This window comes from Scomber japonicus, chromosome 18 (genome assembly GCF_027409825.1).
Source record: "Scomber japonicus isolate fScoJap1 chromosome 18, fScoJap1.pri, whole genome shotgun sequence".
NCBI lineage: Eukaryota > Metazoa > Chordata > Actinopteri > Scombriformes > Scombridae > Scomber > Scomber japonicus.
Window position 1 is genome coordinate 13,235,294 of NC_070595.1, and position 16,436 is coordinate 13,251,729.

General features: G+C 42.1%; 1 protein-coding gene across 2 annotated transcripts; it reads left to right on the forward strand.

Annotated features, from left to right (window-relative positions):
* Nucleotides 1-346: 346 nt before the first annotated feature.
* cramp1 (cramped chromatin regulator homolog 1) lies at nt 347-15,589 on the forward strand. Of its 2 annotated transcripts, none has more exons than XM_053338771.1 (20): nt 347-455; nt 2,250-2,626; nt 4,459-4,661; nt 4,820-4,973; nt 5,381-5,464; nt 5,665-5,713; nt 6,434-6,519; nt 7,041-7,164; nt 7,733-7,814; nt 8,091-9,044; nt 9,492-9,669; nt 9,982-10,154; nt 10,252-10,326; nt 10,482-10,563; nt 10,800-10,910; nt 12,324-12,481; nt 13,192-13,378; nt 13,662-13,829; nt 14,205-14,350; nt 14,531-15,589. In XM_053338771.1, exons 2-20 carry the CDS (start codon nt 2,251-2,253, stop codon nt 14,642-14,644), a joined length of 3,504 nt encoding a protein of 1,167 aa, XP_053194746.1. In that variant the 5' UTR covers nt 347-455; nt 2,250; the 3' UTR covers nt 14,645-15,589. The 2 variants fall into 2 exon arrangements, with proteins under 2 accessions (XP_053194746.1, XP_053194745.1); XM_053338770.1 differs by lacking the exon at nt 347-455 and adding an exon at nt 1,742-1,866.
* Nucleotides 15,590-16,436: the final 847 nt, after the last annotated feature.

A 16,436-nucleotide genomic window follows, 5' to 3' on the forward strand; every position in this document is an offset into this window, starting at 1 on the left:
GTGGGCGGAACCTATATTTAGAGCGCCAAAAAAAACTGCATTGCAGTGACGCCAATGTCGTTGAAATGAAATTAGTACTAATGAACAAAAATGTAACAATATTTAATCGTCAAACCCGCTTTGAAGTTAAAATATATATATATATTATATGTATACTTTTTTTTCTTGTCGGGAAACTTAAAAGGCATGACAGGAAGAGCATGGCGATTGGTCATTCGCAAAGCCTCTCTCAATGACGATTGGCGGAGCCTCCTGCCAATCAAATTTTAACCGTCGTCATGGTGTTTTTCTGACCAATAACAGGGTTTGTTTTCGAGTCGTAGTGGGCGTGCCAAAGCGCGTGGATACTCGCTGTGCTGGAGCTGTCATCGTTAACAAGCTGGAGTGCTACCGTCAGCTAAGGGATGCTAACCAGTATCTCGATTGGGAATACCAACAACAGGCTTCCACTTCAGGTAATTAGACATTGATTGTGTTATCAGGAGCGGGTTTCAGGCTCTTCTTGAATTATTAGTTTTGTTACAAGCAGATTCCTGTAGTCTTATGGATTGTTTGAGTGCCGTAACATTAACGCTAAGTTAGCTAGCCAACAGCAGCAGCCATGCTAGGTAGCACGTTATGATATGACCACAATTCATTTTATACAGCTAATTACAACTAAGTTAAAAACAACTTTTACTATAATTAACTTTAACTATTGTGACATTGCACTACTTAAGTGACATTAACTCTCCATACTAGCTGTTAAAATACTACAGTCACCGTGCTATTAGGACTGTAACACTGTAGGAGAGTATGTATAGGTAAGTATAGATATTAATTTACTAATGGAAGATTTCACTTAACCTCAAGCTACACTGAAAAGATGTTTTGATGTTGGGTAAAAGTTAAATTATCACTACATCCATCTATTGAGATTATAATAAAGCTGTAAGAAGCATACATAGTGCAAGTAAACATCAATTAACTTAACTAGTAGTTTCGGGGGGTTATTGTTATATATCAGTCATATTTTGTGGCTGGATGGAGTTTAACTGAGAGTTTGCGTTTAGATGACAGACAGCAGATTGTGTGGGAATGTATATAAAGAGATTATTTATCATCACTTTCAAACTTCAAGCCACTTATGGCCAATTAATCTTCCTTTGTTATAGCTTTCTCTTGCTGTCACCTCTCTGCTCTGCCCTCACCCTGGTTATATTACCTCACAAATAAATAAATAGATTGGACGGTAACAATCGAGAAAACACAATCCTATACATTTTGTATTGTGTCACACATAATTACACTATTTTACAATTGTAATACACCTGATATTGGTGCTCATCGGGCACACAAAAGCTGCTTTCTGTGCCCATTTTTTTTTAAACATGTGATTAATTATTTGTACGAGGCGATAGTATACTGTTAGAAAATGGTGTATCATAACAATTACAGGATGCATATTAAATTAATCGTTTTGCAGATATATTTCTGCAAGGCGATGGTGACGTAGTGACAAGCAAAGTCCACTTGCACACAGGTTAATAAAAACTATCTGCGCCTATCAATTCAAATGAGCTCAGCTGATGTAAACGGGGGAAATCTTCTTCATTGTATCTTGTAAATATCTCACATTGGTGTGTGCTATAAAAGTTTTATTTCTTGTTTGAAAGAAGCATTGAGTAATGTTGTTGCTGGTAGAAAACAGTTGAACTGCGCAGAGAGTTCAGTTCAGTCGAGGCAGGAGCAAGGAGAGGGCAGAAAGCGGAGAGATCGGTCTAGGATTTATTATGCCCAGTTTGACCAGTAATTGCCAATATAACCAATCGGACCCATGGTGAAGAGAAAGAAGACGTCGCCCACTACCGAAGATCACGAAAATGGGTAAAATTGTGTTTGAAATAAACACTTTATTTAGAGGGCGAATGCACCGAGAGGTTTTCGTTGTCGTTTCTGCAGGGCGCTAAACTGAAAAGCGCTCGCATTTGAATTTAGTTGAAATTCAACCTTAAATATTGTCCATAAGAGCCGAAAGACAGCTGGTAAAACACCGCAGTCAGTTAATGAACTCATTTGGTTGTTTAATAAAATTCATGTGAATAGGTTAAATGCATATATTTGGTGTTGTTTTGTCGGGACTGGAGAGGGGATTTGAAACAAACAGCGGCGGCCATGTTGAGAGACAGTGAACGTCGTCTTTAGAAGTTAATTTTGCACACCGCTTTGCTCCTAATGTGACAATTTCCCCCCTGAATGTGTTTTGGCAGCATGACACCGGGCTCCAGGGAGGGGATCGGTGTCGATGGGAGGAGGAATCCGTCCAGAAAGCCCGAAGGTTGCGACGAGGAGGAGAGCGGAGAGCAGGCGACCGAGGAGCGCAGTACAAAGGGAGACGACGGAGTGGAGAGTCTTAATCCATCAGCTGCGGGTCTCAGCCCCGGTTCAGCTCCGGTCCTCCCAGCCTCTCCGCCGAACCGAACCGGACTAGGCTCAACCCAGCAGCCCCAGCCCTCCACGGAACCCGCCCCTCCGTGTCACGATCAACATCATTTTCTCCGATCAAGTGTCCGACCTCCAAGCAAACGGATCCGGAAGGATTCAATCGGCTCAACCATCAATGGACATGGCGGGGCAAAATCGAAAGGTACCATAGGTGACCAGCTCAGAGGGGGGGGTGGGATTAGCAAAGTGGGGGGTCTGCTCTCAGGTTTAATAGTGTCACTATATTTACAGTTTGTTTATCAGTGATGAGTAAAGTGACGCAGCTTTTGTGCTGTGCAGTCCCTCCGGGCCACTGGCTGGCATGTAGTCCGGGTAGAGCTCAGGCTGCTCCAACACAAGTTGCAACATCCATCCTGTTAAAAGGAGAAAAGTCACAGGCCACAACTTACTTTTCAGTTAGATTGTAACTTGACTATTTTCAGTCGCACTTTCTTGGAAACATGACGTAGTGAATTTAAAAAGAAAGGCTATTAATGGCTGTTGTTATAAACAGAGTGAAGGAAAAATACATCCCATATTCATAATATAAAAATTGTATTTATACACTGATCCAACCAATTTATGAATTACAGTTTTTGTATAAAAAATGTAAAACATTTTTTTTAAATGTGTAATTTAATAATAATTGTCAAAATAGACAATAGTGATGTGACAAACAACCAAAGATGTGTTTGTGGTGTATTCTCACTGTAGGAAATATCAACCTGCAGGAGCAAACTGGCTTACACTTTGTCTGTTACACTGTGAGAAATATATACGCTAAAGTCTACAAGAGCAGTCATTTGTGAACTGACAGTAATATTTAATATCTGGGTGTAGAAACAAAACTCTCAGGCAGACTGACTTTTAAATGCATTAAATTATTGCCTAATTGAATAAAAATAGTGATCCCTAATTTTAATAGAAAAATGTCTTGAATAAATGTATCCTTTAGAACTGGGCATTCTTGTCCTGATCTCCATACCACAAATCCCACAAGACAGGTGGGGTAGTAGGGTGGGGCAGAAGCATTAATATCCATTATGTGTGAAACCTGCAGCACCTGAGTTGTCCTCTGCTCATGTGACAGCCTGTCACTGATGTGCTGCCAGCTAGAAACCTGAATATTCCTTACTCCAGAATTTGTATTTGCTCATAAATTTACAGAGAAATCAGTACTGCCATGCTTCAGGTATTTTATTTTTGTTTTGCGTGTGTATGTTGCTCATCAAGGACAATATGTGTTTTTTTTTCTTCTTGCTGTTAAAGGCTTTATAAATGATTTGGACTCAGATCGGACAGAGGTGAACTGTGTCACTATGTAGATGAATTAATTTACTCTGACGGGTATGACTAATGGATTTCGTTTGTGGTTGGAAAAGAGAAAGTGAGTGTGATTGTTAAGTGTAATACATATAGATTGTGCAAGTGTGGACCAAGAAAGCTCTGTTTATATTGATATGATGCTATGCTTCACATCTATTTTAAAAGAGGCACATCTTAAGTTAGTCCGTATGAACCACACAATGATTCGATTTGTAAATGAACACCCATTTTGGCTGAAAATCGACTGTTGCCTTAACATAGTGCAGTGCTGCAACGGCCCCTGTGTTTGTGTTAATACCTCCTGGCGTTGTGCTCTGTGCTCGGCTAAACTTGGCCATTCAAGCCCACCACGAGTTGATTTTGGAACCGTGCACTGTAGACCTGGCCATAGGGACTGATTGCTTTTCCTGCCTCCTTGCCAGAGCTGAACCACAGAAGGGGAAGCTCTGCAGGTTGTGCGTTGTAATGGCAGTGGGTGGTTTTGTATGCATGGATTTTACCATCTCCCAAACCACGCACCCCAGAACTACAATTGTACATTTTTCCTTTGCTGTACAAAACAAGCAGTGCGGTAAACCAAAACATTCTTACTCTGATATTTAACTTGTGTTTTTCCTCTGAATGTTTGATGACTGATGGATTTGTGGGCGTCTTCTCTGTGTAACGCAGGGGCTGAGAATGGCTCTTCCTCTCAGGGGGCAGTTGGACAGTCGGGGCCTGTGGCCGGCTCTACGGGGGGAGTGTCCAAGGCGTCCAAGGGCCAAGGGTCTGCTGACAAGGAGGAGCAAGCTGGTAACCAGAAGAGGGCCCGTCGGCAGTGGGAGTCTTGGAGCGCTGAGGACAAAAACAGCTTTTTTGAGGGGCTCTATGAGGTACAAGATGGAAACTAATGGGCTGTGATTACTGTATCATTTTACAGTAAATGGGCAAAAAAGGCATTAATGTTTATTTATTTTAGGACACTTAAACCAAGCTAACATATCTCTTCATATCTTTTGACATCATCTACTCATTTTTTTCTGGTGTTCAGCACGGGAAGGATTTTGAGGCTATCCAGAACAACATTGCAATGAAGTACAAGAAGCGAGGGAAGCCGGCCAACATGGTGAAGAACAAGGAGCAGGTCCGACACTTCTACTACCGCACGTGGCACAAGATCTCCAAACACATCGACTTCGCCAATGGTGAGCCGCCATTTGTGTTTGACACCCTTACAATACAAATATGTGACCTGTAGCATCGCATCTTGTCTCTAATATCCTGTTTGTTGAAGTCATCAACGAAAGCTGTCAGAAACGTTAGCGTGGCATTCATACGAGTCCTGGATTTAAATGGGGCTTTAGACAAGTATAGTCCAGGTCTAGTTTTTCAACAATTGTCACACTGATCTCTGTACAGCTCTTTGTTAGGCTGGGTCACTTAAAGTACCAAAACATACCTTATGTAAAGGAATTTCACCAGATAAGCTAAGCCCCTTTCCCCTACAAAAAGCACTCTATGTTACTCTCCTGTTATCTGTCTCTAACATGCGCAAGCCTCCTGGGTCACTAGTTACAGGGGTGTTATGACTTTTGTTGTCTTTCCTCCTCAGTGTACTCCAGAGTGCTGAAAAAATCCTCTCAAGAGTTGTACGGTCTCATCTGCTACGCCGAGCTCCGCAAAAAAGTCGGAGGATGTAAGTGAGAGCTGCACACGTGTTTGAATGGACTATGTGCCTTTTTAAAAGATGTTTGTGTATTTGAGTGTTTTTGCTGCTGGTAGTTGGGGACACAAGGGATGTGATTAAACGCTGCATGCTCCCAGTCATGGGGGACAGCTGATCCTGAAGGATGATGTTGTAAAACGGAGCTCTCCTTTTTGTTTTGTCTCTGACAGTAATGGATGATAAGAATGTGGCAAAGCTAAACGAACTCATCCAGCAAGGGTAAGTCAAGTACATGCAAACATCTGGGATTGACAAGTATGCTACTTTTGATTTGATTTATTTGATCACATCTGCAAAAACACTCTTTCACTCTCACTGAACCCATAGTACCTGTGGAAATATAAGTCTGAAAACTGGGACATCTATGCACATCATTCTGTTTATTGACAACATTTAGTTTCTGTTTGTGTGTCCAGGGAAATTTGAGATCTACAAACAAAATATTACAAAAAACAACAGTTGATTCAACTCAGTGGTTATCTTTTATTGTTTCTTTGTTTTGTTGTTAAGTAGCCTTCCTAGTAAGTTTCAAGCATGTTTGTCTGTGAGAATGATTGGTGTGCATAGATGATGATAACATTTAAAAGCAAACATTGTGATGCACATAAGTGAGTTTCAGATAGTCGCTGACTGTCACATACACGGATATGTATCATGTGGATAGTCATCATAACTAATGACTGACTAATAATTAAGTGACCGTACACAAAACACTATTACATACTGTACTGCTACTGTATAGGAACACGTTTGTTATTTTTGTCTAGTCCAGTTGTTGAGGTTCTTTTTAACAAGCTGTATTAATATGAATTATTAGCACCCTTCCTCTGTGAAAAATGCAGAGACAATGAGCGCTGCAGTGAAAAGTGTAGTGTGACCCAGAAAAGTCGTCCTCTAAAAATAATCAAGATTTCTCTGCTGTTCTGTCTGTTTGACCAGGGCCACCACTGTGCGCTCCAAAGGGAGGAACCTTCGAATCAAAGCACCCATGTGCCGTGCACTGAAGAAACTTTGTGACCCAGATGGTAAGAATGTGCACGCACGGACGCCCCCGACACACACTGTACATACATACCAAATACAAAGTAAACAAATAACACTGCTGAAAATATAAACAACGTCAATGGCGAGGCACAGGGTTTGTGGGGGCGGGGCTTTGGCAATAACAATGGCAGCGTGTGGGCTAGTGGCGTTTCCATGGTAACACTGGGAGCAGAGTGAGGAGGAGCAGGAGGGAGATGGTGGAGGTGACTGGTTGGACCAACTGTCATTTACCAATAACATTCATTCATCAAAGTTAGAGAAAAAAATACTTTAATCAATGATAAAAAAAAAAAAAATCTTAATCCAACCTGTCTCACATTTGGCATCTTTTAACTATACTTAGACTTTTTCAAATGCAAAAACAGTCCACTAAGTATGGACACCTGCTCTCGCCCTGAAAAACACCTAATTGTGGTCTCGCAGTGAACCCAAGCAAAACCTTTTCTCTGAGCTCTGCTGGTGTTTTTCAGTCAGTCTCACTTATGTCTTTATGTCCCTGCAGGAGTAAGTGATGAGGAGGACCAGAAGCCGGTACGTCTTCCCCTGAAGGTGGCAGTGGAGCTCCAACCACGTAGCAACCACTCCTGGGCCCGCGTTCAGAGTCTGGCTCACAACCCTCGCCTCAGGTCAGACATGCCGGTTAACTCATCTCTGAGAGGAGTCAGTCACCTTAAAACATTTTCAAAAGCGTATCATAAGATGTCATAAAAATGTATTCATGATTAACTGTTTAAGGCTGCTGACTGCATTTACTTCTGTTCAGTATGAGGGTCAAGTTGCTGAGGTGTCATATCTGCAAATTTATTATCATGTCGTAAGGCTGCTACAAAAACAGTTTTGAAAAGTCCCAGTTAATGACATCTGGCATTTGTAATGCAAGTAAATCCAAACTCACATGGTTCTTTACATTACACCCACATTTGCTGTTGTTTTTCAACAGCACAACTCATTAATGCAGCGCTTTCTGGCCAATGACACCTAGTTTTCTGATGTTGGAGTTTACATGAATGCATCACCAAGGTGTTTTGAAAATCTTCTGTGGTCACACTCGCAGCACCACTGCAGCAAAACTTTGACCCCCCAAAAATATGTTGAAGCATGAAAACTTAATTACACAACCCATTTTCATTCTGGATTATCTGACTACAGCAGCTCGCAAATTAACAACTCTTTTTTTTGTCTTTTCCAACACAGGATGGTGGTGGAGCTCCACAGGAAAGTCTCCAGTCTCATTGAGTATCTGAAACAGAAGTGGGCGTACCACGACCAGCGGATTGTATCCTTTAACACATCATTTGATAAGTAGAGCATTATTAGGACCAATTTGCACATCCCATTTCATTAAGTAAAATGGTGTTGAGTGTGCTGAGGCACAAATGAATACAGAATTTCACAAAATTCATTTTATAATATATCTGTTGCACAGTATAAAATGTGTAATCATCCGTGGAGTGTGAATAGAGCAGTGATACTGCACTTCAGCTGCAAACATTTGGGAGGACATGCCCGTTTCTATCAGTTATATTAGAATCCTTGACACTGGCACTTTCAGCTCAAGAGTCTGATGGAGAGGGAGGCTCTGGAGGGCAGCCAGTCCAGCACAGCCTCTCCCAGCAAATCCCAACCGGAGGAGCTCTTTCTTTTTCCGGCTGAGAGCAGCTCCTTGACGATGCTTCCCGGTGTGGCACGTGTGGTTCACTCCAAGGCCTCCTGCACTGTTCACTGGCTAGAAAGCGGAAAGAACCGGCCTAATGCAAAGGAGCTACCCACTGCCCAGATCCTGGGAATTCACACTGCTCCACCAATTCGGACTGGTGCAAAATCTGGACGAGGAAGCACTGCCGCCGCCGCTGGAGGCGGTGGTGCTTCAGTAACTGTATTGAGTGACACGCGTCGGACTGAGTCCCTAAACCCTGAGCCTTCATCAGACAGTTCTACAAAGGTAGAGGAGAAGAGACCACTACCTGTCTCTGTCCCTGTTTCCTCTCAGCAGGCTCCCAGAGAAGAGGGAGCTGGGATGGGCCCCTCTGAAGGCAGCAAGACCTGCAGTGGAGCAGAGGCCAGTTCCAGCTTATCGTTGACCAAAAGCAATGACAAGTTGTGTAGTGGTGCAGAGAGCACATCGGAGCAATCTAAAGAGGAGCAGAACAATAGCACTTCTTCTCCAGAGGCCAACCAGACACCTCCAGGCAAGCTACCTGTGGCTGCATCAGAGGAGGGCATGCCGCAGGGTCCTGCCCCGGCGGCCAAAGAGCGGACTGCTGAACAGATCAGAGAGGAGGGCTGGAGCGCCCGTGATGCAGAGAACGTCACCCTGGCTGAGCTATACTTGATGTTAGGAAAGCCTGGCAAGCTGCAGCTGGAGTATGAGTGGCAACCTATCGCAGTTACTGACAACACCCAACAAAACGGACAAACCTTGACACAGACTAAGCCCAGCAGGACACACCGTGTGTTGCGCTGCCTGCTCAGACTGGTTGCAACTGAGGTCAATCCGAAACCTTTGGTAGGGATTAAATGTTACTATGCTAGTTGCCAAATAACGTTTTAAAATGTTTTGTGGGCAGAATATCCTGTTACTGTGTTTGATTTGTCTACCAGTGAAACAGAAATGAACTTGTATCATAAGGCAGATGATTTGAAACGTGCATCCCAGTGGTATGAATGAAGGCCGCAGCTTAAAATAGATATTGTTATTAAGTGGTCTTCAATCACATGCAGCAGTTGGACAGCAGCATGTGTGGTGTATGTTCTGTGGATTCATAAAACAGCATGACTAAGTGTCTTCATCCACATTAAATCCTGGATGAATAGACACATTTAACACTGGTACAATGTCAGCTGATTTCAGAACTGGCAAAGGGCTGTAAATTGCTCTTTGCGCCACCATTAAACTCTTGTAAAAGAGTACATGTAAAGCCAGATGGTGTCATTAATGTGTCCTCTCCTCCAGGCTCCAGAGCTGTGCTCCACAGCCACATCACCACTCAAAACCCATCAGGAGGAGCAAAACCAGGCCCTCACGCCTCCAGGAAAGGGTCCATTAGCAGGTGTTCGCAGCCCCAGCTGTGGCCGACAGCAGGCCTCTATCCGAGGGGCCAGGTTACACCTGCCAAACGTCGGAGGCTCAGGTATCAATGTGCCTTTATCGCCCAGCCTAAACGAATACTACACGCATTTTTAGTGTAGATTATTCCCTGTAAAGAGTGTAGTTCCTAGTACTGTATCTGCTTGTCATTTGCACAGCTATATTCTGACTTACGTATGTCTTCTAATTTTATTGATTATGTGTCTGTGATGATGGTGCTTAAGTTGTTTATTAGACCACAGGAAGTCATTAGGCAGTGCATCTCTTTCGTTTACCACATTTTCCAGTATTGGAAGCATAGCACAAATGAATTGTAGTGTTTTTTATTACATTTTTATGTCTCTGTCCTGTTTAGGTGGTCGTAATCTTCCCCGCTCTTTGCTGGGGTCGACAGCAGGCGGCGATGCAGAAGGCGGTGTGTTCGCTGTACCCACCACGCTCCCCCCCAACAGTTCACGCCACAACAGAATGTTCTCCCCCAACAAGGAGGCGGAGCTGGCCTTAAGGCAACAGCTCGACTCCATCAGTGTAAGACAGAACTACAAATCCATATTACAATGAAGTTGTATGTATTGATTATTATTATTTTTTTAATTATACATATAATATTTGTTTCTCCTTGTAGATGCAGTCAGATCTTTTTCTTTCTCGACCGCGAAAACCTCGAAACAGACAACTTCGGAAACCACTTGTGGTTCAGGTAAGAAGAAACAAAAATGTGTTTGTTTATGCATTTAGTTGTTTGTACTTTTAGTGTCTTTATTATGGATCGACCTCTGACATGTTATGGATCACACTTTTTTTTAAAAAAAACAAACCTGCATCTATTTAAATTTGTGCTTTTTTTGTCCACAGCGAACTCTGTTACCCCGAACTACTGGAGACACTCCTCAGCATGTTTGCTCCTTCTCCATCCTCTCCAACTCCTCTGCCACAGGTATGCTTTCAAACATCTGTATCTTACTGTGAAATATTATGTTTGGTGCTGTGGGACAGTGAGTTTTACTTCTCTCTATCGTGCAGTGTAAACCTGTCATTACTTTACACTACATAACATGTGTGGTGATGTATGTGTTACTATTATCATTGTGTTCATTACACATAGCCAAATATCATTTCTCTGTCTGCACTCCACTAATCTCTTACTGCCTTGCTTCCTGTTTCTTCCCTCAGGAACTGGATCTTTCCGGCCAATCCAGCCCCGTCTGAATCCTTCCTCCCGCCCCCTCCTGTCCAAAGCTTCTCCTGCCGCCTCCAGCTCTGTAGCGGCCAATCAGCTCTCCAGTAAGTACCGTAAAAACCTGTGTATAAGACGCACCTTTAACGCAATATTTTTTTATTTAAAAGTGGGGTGAGTCTTTTACACCGGTGTGTCCTATTCACCAGTAAAATACAGAGAGAGGTTGGATCTGGATATGATCATAGATATGTAAAAGGCAGTCCACACTAACTGTAGACATAATGATGTGAGCGTCCACACTTATGAACTATGACATCCTATCAACAGCAGTGTCAAGCACTCGCTGCGCACTCCAGCTGTGTTGGCAGCTAATGAAAATAGACCCATTAATGCTGTATGTTGTATGGAAAAATGATTGTGTGTTGTTCAGAAGTATTTCAGACACTAGTTGCAGTGATGTTTCAGTATTTACAGACCAAGCTGGCACAGTGACAGCTCTGTTGAAGAGTTTTTGGGACTCAGTGAGCATACAGCTACACACTGTATCAAATATGTAAAGTTATTGTGTTCTTTTAAAAGGTTTAATTGAAGCTCAGCCTAACCTGAACACAGTCACAGTTAATATACCGGTCCAGTTCAGTTAAGCAAATTATTACCAGACCATTAACCAGACACACTGTTTCAGGTGTGTGTTTTAATTGTTTTTCTAATAAAAGTAAATTGAGAAAGTTTTGGAGTATGAGCATATGTGTTTATAAATGAATAACTACTGGTGCATTCAAATAAACCAGTCTGGGAAAAAAGTGTTTTTCAGACTTATACACCGGTTTTTACGGTACCTCATCTATTAATCAATCCATTTATCTCTTCTATTTCATTTTTTTGGTAAATTCCTGATAGATTGTAATTATGTTGTACTGTTGAAGTTAAATCAGTTGTACCTTTTGTCATGTCACGTGTCACATGCAATAAACAGTATGCTTTTTACTAAATGCCCTCAACAAAATAAGAAAACCACCTAAAGAGAGTTTTTGACCTGTTCTGCATGTTGTCCTTTTGCCTGCCACCAACAATTTATATAAGTAATATTCCTTCTTCACTTTTTCTAAAATTAAGTTATTTTAGTTTGAGAAAGAGTTCCACCGTCTCAAATGATATAAAATGATTGGCCTTTTAACTCCCACATGATCTCCAACAAGGTTTTGAACAAACACTCTTTTGTGCAGGGCTAAAAAGACAAAAACAACATTCTTTCCAGCTAAACTCTCCTAGAGGAAGAATTTCAGTACATTTAAGTCTTCATATCCTCTCTGACCCCTCAGATTACTGCCTGTTTCCTATTTTTATATTCAAATTGTTGCTGAGATTATTTGCTGAATACAAACATGTAGTTTGCAGTTTATTTTCTGGTAAAAATCCATTTTGACATGCTAGTCTGAAGCATTGTAAACACTTATCAGGTCTGTGCAGATGTAACAAATCCCTTGCTTTTATACGCTGTTTCTGTCCTCTCTTAGGTGCCATCGACCTGGCAGCCAAGTCTGCAGGCATCATCCCTGGCAGTCCCTGTCGGGAGCTGGATTCTCCCGCTGTTGATAACAGCACCCTGCTTGGCACCACGCCCATTGTAGATGCTGAACCGAACTCTCAGCTTCTACAGCACAATGTCCCAGAGGTCAGGAACACACACACACACACACACACACACTAGGGACTTTGCTACATCATCTTTGGTGCCTCTGTCTCCTCCTCCTCTCCTTCTCAATTATGCTAAATAGTCATTGCACAAATCTGCTTAGTGATTTTATAAGTACTCTGTGTAACCAAAGCAAGGCAATATTACAGTTACTGATACTTTCATGAAAACCATCTTACTACTTAATACTTATGTAAATGTGATTTTAAATAGTATTAGAAAAAATAATGCTGCATTTTTAGGTAAACAGCAAATGTAACAACTAATACTGTAAATAATGAAGTGTGAAGTTAAGATACCCTTGAAACCAAAAAGAACAGTTAAAAACAAGGCCCCTCTATTCCTATTATATACCTATTATATTCTTCGAGACTATAATTCAGTTATTAACCAAATTCAGATTTTATGAGAAGTTTGGTTATAATTAACCATATAAACATCAACCATCAACCCACACTTTTTTCTGATTACATGTCATTTGATTAGATGTGTGGTGGGAATAATGTATTCATCCATGCTCGTTAGCTTTGGATCACTGCTGACTGACGACTGTGTTTGTTCTGGCAGACAGTGAGAAATAGAGAAAACACACACGTCGACCTGAAAACTCCTCTAATAATATAAGAAATAAAAGCAGAGAAGATCTAACGAAACTGTCCCATTAAGTGTTCATCTTGTTCTTTCCACAGAATGGTCTCCCTCCACCGTCTCCTGGAGTGACTGGTGGTGGAGACTCGCTCCTCTCTCCACCCAGCGTAGCCTCACTCCTGGACATCTCTCTCCCCGGCCCCCCTGAAGAGGCTCTCGCTCCCGGAGAACCTCAAACACACATCAGTGACTCCATCATCGAGCTCGCCATCAACTCTGCCCACTATGGTACGTGTATCTGCTGATATCTATTCTTAGAAAAACTTGACAGACAAGACAGGAGACAAGTTTTTTCTTAGACTCGACCGCAGTTTGTTTATTAAAATGACAGAAGAACAACAGGTTGGTTGGTTGTTTTCTTTGGAGAGGTTGATTTATGTGAAAGACAGTTTGAAAGTATTTAAAGTACTCTGCTGAAGAAACATGTCGACATACAGCTGACTCCACTCCCGAGTTGGCGTCTTGAACGTCGCGTATCTAATCTGACAGCTGTTGTCCTGTCCCGCTGCAGGTGAGGAGACGGCTCTCTCTCCAGCCAAGCTGAGCAACAGCGACAGCTCCAAACTGTTAACCTCATCTCCCTCAGTCAGCCCGTCCCGAGGCTGGATCCCATCGCCCAGCCATGACCCCCAGTGGTACCCCAGCGACTCATCTGACTCCACACTGGGATGTCTTCTCTGTAAGTCTATTAGTCTTTTAAACACACACTAACAGATACTAAATCTTCAAAATGTCTTATCCAGATTACTGAACACACAGTCTATTTCTGTCTGTGTTTGAGTGGGAATATGGTGAAATACTTAAAGCCTGGTCAGAGTGACTGTAACACAGTAGGTAGCTTTAAATACATGTCAGATTAATAATGGCATCAGTAACGTGACGTTCACAAAGGACTCTTTGTTCAGTCAAATATTCATTCTCTTATTAATTCACAATAACACTGACACAGCTGCACGTTTCCTCATGTCCCATGAACACGCCTTTGTTTCGACTCTATTTGTGTGCTGTCCCCTTTATTCACTGTCTCTCTGTCTCTCTCTTTTTTTCCTTTCAGCCAGCATGGTCTCTCCTGATAAGGGCAGACGGACCACCCTAACCCCCTCTGGCCCCTCCAGTGGCACGGCTCTGCTTGGTCCTAGCCTCATGGACTGCAATTCCCATGATTCCTTTCAGTCCCGTGGCCTTCCTGATGTGGCAGAGGTAAGTTGATGTGGATTTTTGATAAAAGCACGTTGATGAATTTTGGCTTTTTGTTCTTTATGATGCCTACTTGACATGTCACTACAAACAAACAGCAAACATGCCGGTTGAAAGGCAGAGGTCACTGGTTAAAAGGAGTTGTGTTTTTTTTCTCTTTGTCTTTTCTGTCGTTGCCTGCAGATGGACTCTCAGCTTGCTTGTATGATGAGCGAGAGCAGCGTGGACTACATCGCTCGCTTCAATGACCTGGCTCAGGAGCTGGCTGTGACCGAGCCCTCCATCCCACCGCCCTGAGGAGGAGGAGGAGGAGTAGGAGCTGGCTCCACCGGCACAAGGCCATCTGGAGGACATCTTGGTGTCTAAACTGTCGTCGTGCTCTCCCTTCTAAGGAGGAAAAATAAGCAGAGAATGACCAATCCCCCCCCCCAAAGCCATCCCTGCCCTGTTTGTAAAAGTGCAATAATTACGGTGAACCTCGACCATTGTTCAAAGCGAGTTAGAAACGCGTTGGTTTCACTGAACTGTTCTTCAAGGTGAAATGCCCTTTAAAAACAAACACTTTAGAAAAACAGATGCGTTTACAAAAAACAACCTCATGTACAGGAAAATACTATGCCATATCTGAACAAAAAATATTTTCACTGATCTTTTATGTCTCTTCCTGCTCTTTGTGTGTGTGTGTGTGTGTCTCTGTCTGTCTTCTTCTCTCTCTGATTTACCCCCCAAAAATGTGTATATCCGCCAAAATGTGCAGTTCAGATCCCAGCTGGTGGCAAACCACTGCTGGAAGGGGACTTTAGAAAATAATGGCAGCGAGAAGGAGGTTGCATAGTTGTTTCTTTGTGGCCTCGGTTGCAAAAGTAGAGCACAAACACGGTAGGGAAGGTAGAAGTAAAAATCCTTTGCCGTCACCCTCCATTTTCATGTGCTCTTCATCTCCTATCAGTTCAGGTGTTATTGGTTGTGTTTTAGGAAGAAAGCCTGCCCCCCCCCGTTGGAATCAGGTTCTTCATTTTGTTATACAGTCAAAAAAACGGCAGCTTTCATTTTGGTTGACTACATTTTTGGTAGTAACTCTACAGATGTGATCATCAGTGACTCCCCTTGAATTTTGTGCTGAAATCATATCGGAGTTCATTGTCAATCGCTTATAATGTCTAAAGAAGATAAGACCCGTTGAACTTGTTGCAAAAGCAGGTTAAGAAGAAATAACATACTTCTACTTTCTTCCTCTGCATACTTGGATTCATCTTTCCTTGAAGTTCTGATTAATTCAAACTAAAAAAAACAAAACCAAGCCTGTTTTTAGTCAAGGCTCCAACCCAAAATACGACCAACCACATTCATTTTTTATTCAGGCTAAAATGAAAAATGTCTTGGGTACCTCCTGGTAGTGTTACACTCCGTTTAAACTCCACAGGAGCTAGCAGTAAGTATGTAATCTAACACTAAAGCCATAGCTGACACTCCACTTTTTGTACTTTAAGTCCTTTTTAATCACCAGTAAAACCCTCTGATTGGTTGTGCTCAAAACATAATTCCCCATTGATACTGGTTGCAATGAAACACTAGGGCTAAGGTCAACATGATTGGCTTCCAAACATCATCTTGCCTAAGCCCGATCTGCATGTGATGACGTTATGAGGTTAAAACATGTTTCTGTTACCGTTTGATGCACTGTTGTTTACAGCAAATACACACAAACCACATGACCCTCATCACATCCAGATGTTCTCTGAACTTCAATTTACCAGCATCGTCAATATGCAGTATTGTAAACATTTTTGCCTCATCAGTGTGTTTAACTTCATCTCCATGTGTGAAAATTGTCGGAGAGCTTTTGTCGTCATTCCACAAACGGGATTTAAAACGTTGGTCTCCTTTGAGCACCTTTTAGGGGGCAAAGTGTAAAAGCTCTTATGATTATTCATTTGGGAAAGGTTTTATCTTCTCACACTAGATTAAAAAACAATGAAGATGGTTCTTAATGAGGAATAAACAGCAGGTTTTATCTTTGAATCTGGCATGTTTTTTTGTTTTTGTTTTTTTTTGTTGAAGGATTTATTTGTACAAATGGCAATTCCAG

Bases quoted from the DNA above. Each gene is read 5' to 3' on its own strand.
- cramp1 (XM_053338770.1), top strand. From the start codon at position 1,817: ATGGTGAAGAGAAAGAAGACGTCGCCCACTACCGAAGATCACGAAAAT. The intron at 7,815-8,090 runs GTATCCTTTAAC...TGGCACTTTCAG, and splicing joins CGTACCACGACCAGCGGATT to CTCAAGAGTCTGATGGAGAG. The intron at 10,327-10,481 runs GTAAGAAGAAAC...TTTTGTCCACAG, and splicing joins GGAAACCACTTGTGGTTCAG to CGAACTCTGTTACCCCGAAC.